The 1,986-nt window shown below is 27.9% G+C and overlaps 1 protein-coding gene across 1 annotated transcript; it reads right to left on the reverse strand.

Annotated features, from left to right (window-relative positions):
- Positions 1-337: 337 nt before the first annotated feature.
- LOC126888629 (uncharacterized) lies at positions 338-940 on the reverse strand. The gene has a single exon (XM_050656985.1). It carries the CDS (start codon positions 938-940, stop codon positions 338-340), a length of 603 nt encoding a protein of 200 aa, XP_050512942.1.
- Between the last annotated feature and the right edge of the window lie 1,046 nt (positions 941-1,986).

A 1,986-nucleotide genomic window follows, 5' to 3' on the forward strand; every position in this document is an offset into this window, starting at 1 on the left:
GCCGAAAGTTCGTACCCATCCCCTTAACAAAAAAAATTCAAGTCTTCAAGTAGATATAATATTTTAATGGGGTTGGAATAATAAATATAAATTTAAATATCATATCATTATATTTATTACGTATTTATATCTATGTAGTTATAGATATATTATTATGTACAATGAAATAAGAGAAATGAACAAATTAAAGAAATTAAGGAAATTAATGATAATAACAATAAAAGATTAAAAGAGTGGTAGCAAAAATCAGAATTAAAAAGATAACATAATAAAAAATAACAGAAAATAACATAGAAAAATAAAATTTGAAGTTTAGACGGAAAAAAATAAATACAAATTACAACTCTATGTCACTATCGCTGTCATCTTCACTAGAATCGTTATCTAATGTTATAATTATTGGTTTAATATGTGAGGTTAATGTTCTGTAATGATCTTCCGTTTTTGTAACATGTGAAACACAATTTTGCCACAGTGTTGGGGAAATCTTTTTTATTTCTTCTACAACATGTGACACCGATTCGCTACTAAATTCGCTACTAAAACAACAGCAGTTGTTTCGCCGTAAACTTTCCTTAAGCTGGCTCCAGATTAATTCAATGGGGTTGAAGACACAGTAGTAAGGAGGTAATCGCAATACATTATGACCATCACGTTTGGCTAATTCGTCTATAACAAATTGTTTCTCAAACACTTTTGTGTGAAGAACTTCCAACATTTCTTTTTTTGTATATGTTTCTTCAAAGTACAAATCATTGTCATACAAAAAAATCAGATATGTTTTTTTTGTCGAACCTACACCGGGGATTTTTCTAATTCGTTCGCTGTGATACGTTGCGTTATCCATTACAATTACACTTTTTGGAGGCAAATTTGGCAACACCTTCTTTTCAAACCATTCCTTAAACAAGCTACTCATCACATTTTCATGGTAGTCCATTTTCATGGTAGAACTTTTTAACCGGAAATTATATAAAAACCATAAGTATACATTTGTTATCTTATCTTGCTGAGGCACGTCGAATAATATATCGCTTATACAATTTCGGTTTACTTTAGTACTAGTACTTTAAAACAGTACTAGCGGTTGTAACTCTGAAATCGAAAGTCCGAGGTCAAATTTCTCATCTTTAATGCCCTCTTTATTATAAAATATTAAAATTATTTTATTTGATTTTATTTATAAATTAATAGAAGTTAAAATTATCTAAAAAAAAAATAAAAAAACCGCGGTAATTTTTATTCTTGTAGGTTTCTATTGGTCAGAATCTCTATGAATGAAATAATCAATAAAACGTATTATTTATTTATTTAAAATAAAATATACATTAATATTATGTAGGTACAAAGTTATTGGTGATAAAATTTGAAAACTTAAACGTTAATATTAAGAACAGTGTGAGACATTTATTTTTTAAATTTAATCGACTTAAACTAGTTAATAGCGAAAATACATAAAAAATTACATAACTCTTTGCATGAACACAATCAACATACAATAATATACAACATACAAAAACTATACAAAACTTCTTATATCTAAAACACATAAAGAAACACCGTTCTTTTGTACGGTGATCAATTATTATTATTAAAATATACTGTATATTTTATTCAATACGCACCAAAAATATATAAGGCTATAGAGTCGATGTACATTTGTTCTTAATTCTTTCAATGTATGAGAGCTAGTTGTTTCTGTGTTTTGTAGACAACGAATTACTGGACAGTACTTTATTGATGAGAAAAAACCTGTTCCTAAATTAAATGTGTTAAAGTATCACTAAAGAATAAATAAAAAAACCTATTTAAATTGGTCAAAACCTCAGGGTTCACAGGGCTCAAAAAATAACCACAGTCCACAGAAATAATAGTCACAAAAAAGACATACTTAAGATGTTAAGAGAAAACTAAGACATAGATCTCCTATCGAGTGGCCAGCAAAATACTAACAGGGTACTATCAACTTGTTACAAACAAAACGGG

The sequence above is a fragment of the Diabrotica virgifera genome, chromosome 7 (genome assembly GCF_917563875.1).
Source record: "Diabrotica virgifera virgifera chromosome 7, PGI_DIABVI_V3a".
Classification (NCBI taxonomy): domain Eukaryota; kingdom Metazoa; phylum Arthropoda; class Insecta; order Coleoptera; family Chrysomelidae; genus Diabrotica; species Diabrotica virgifera.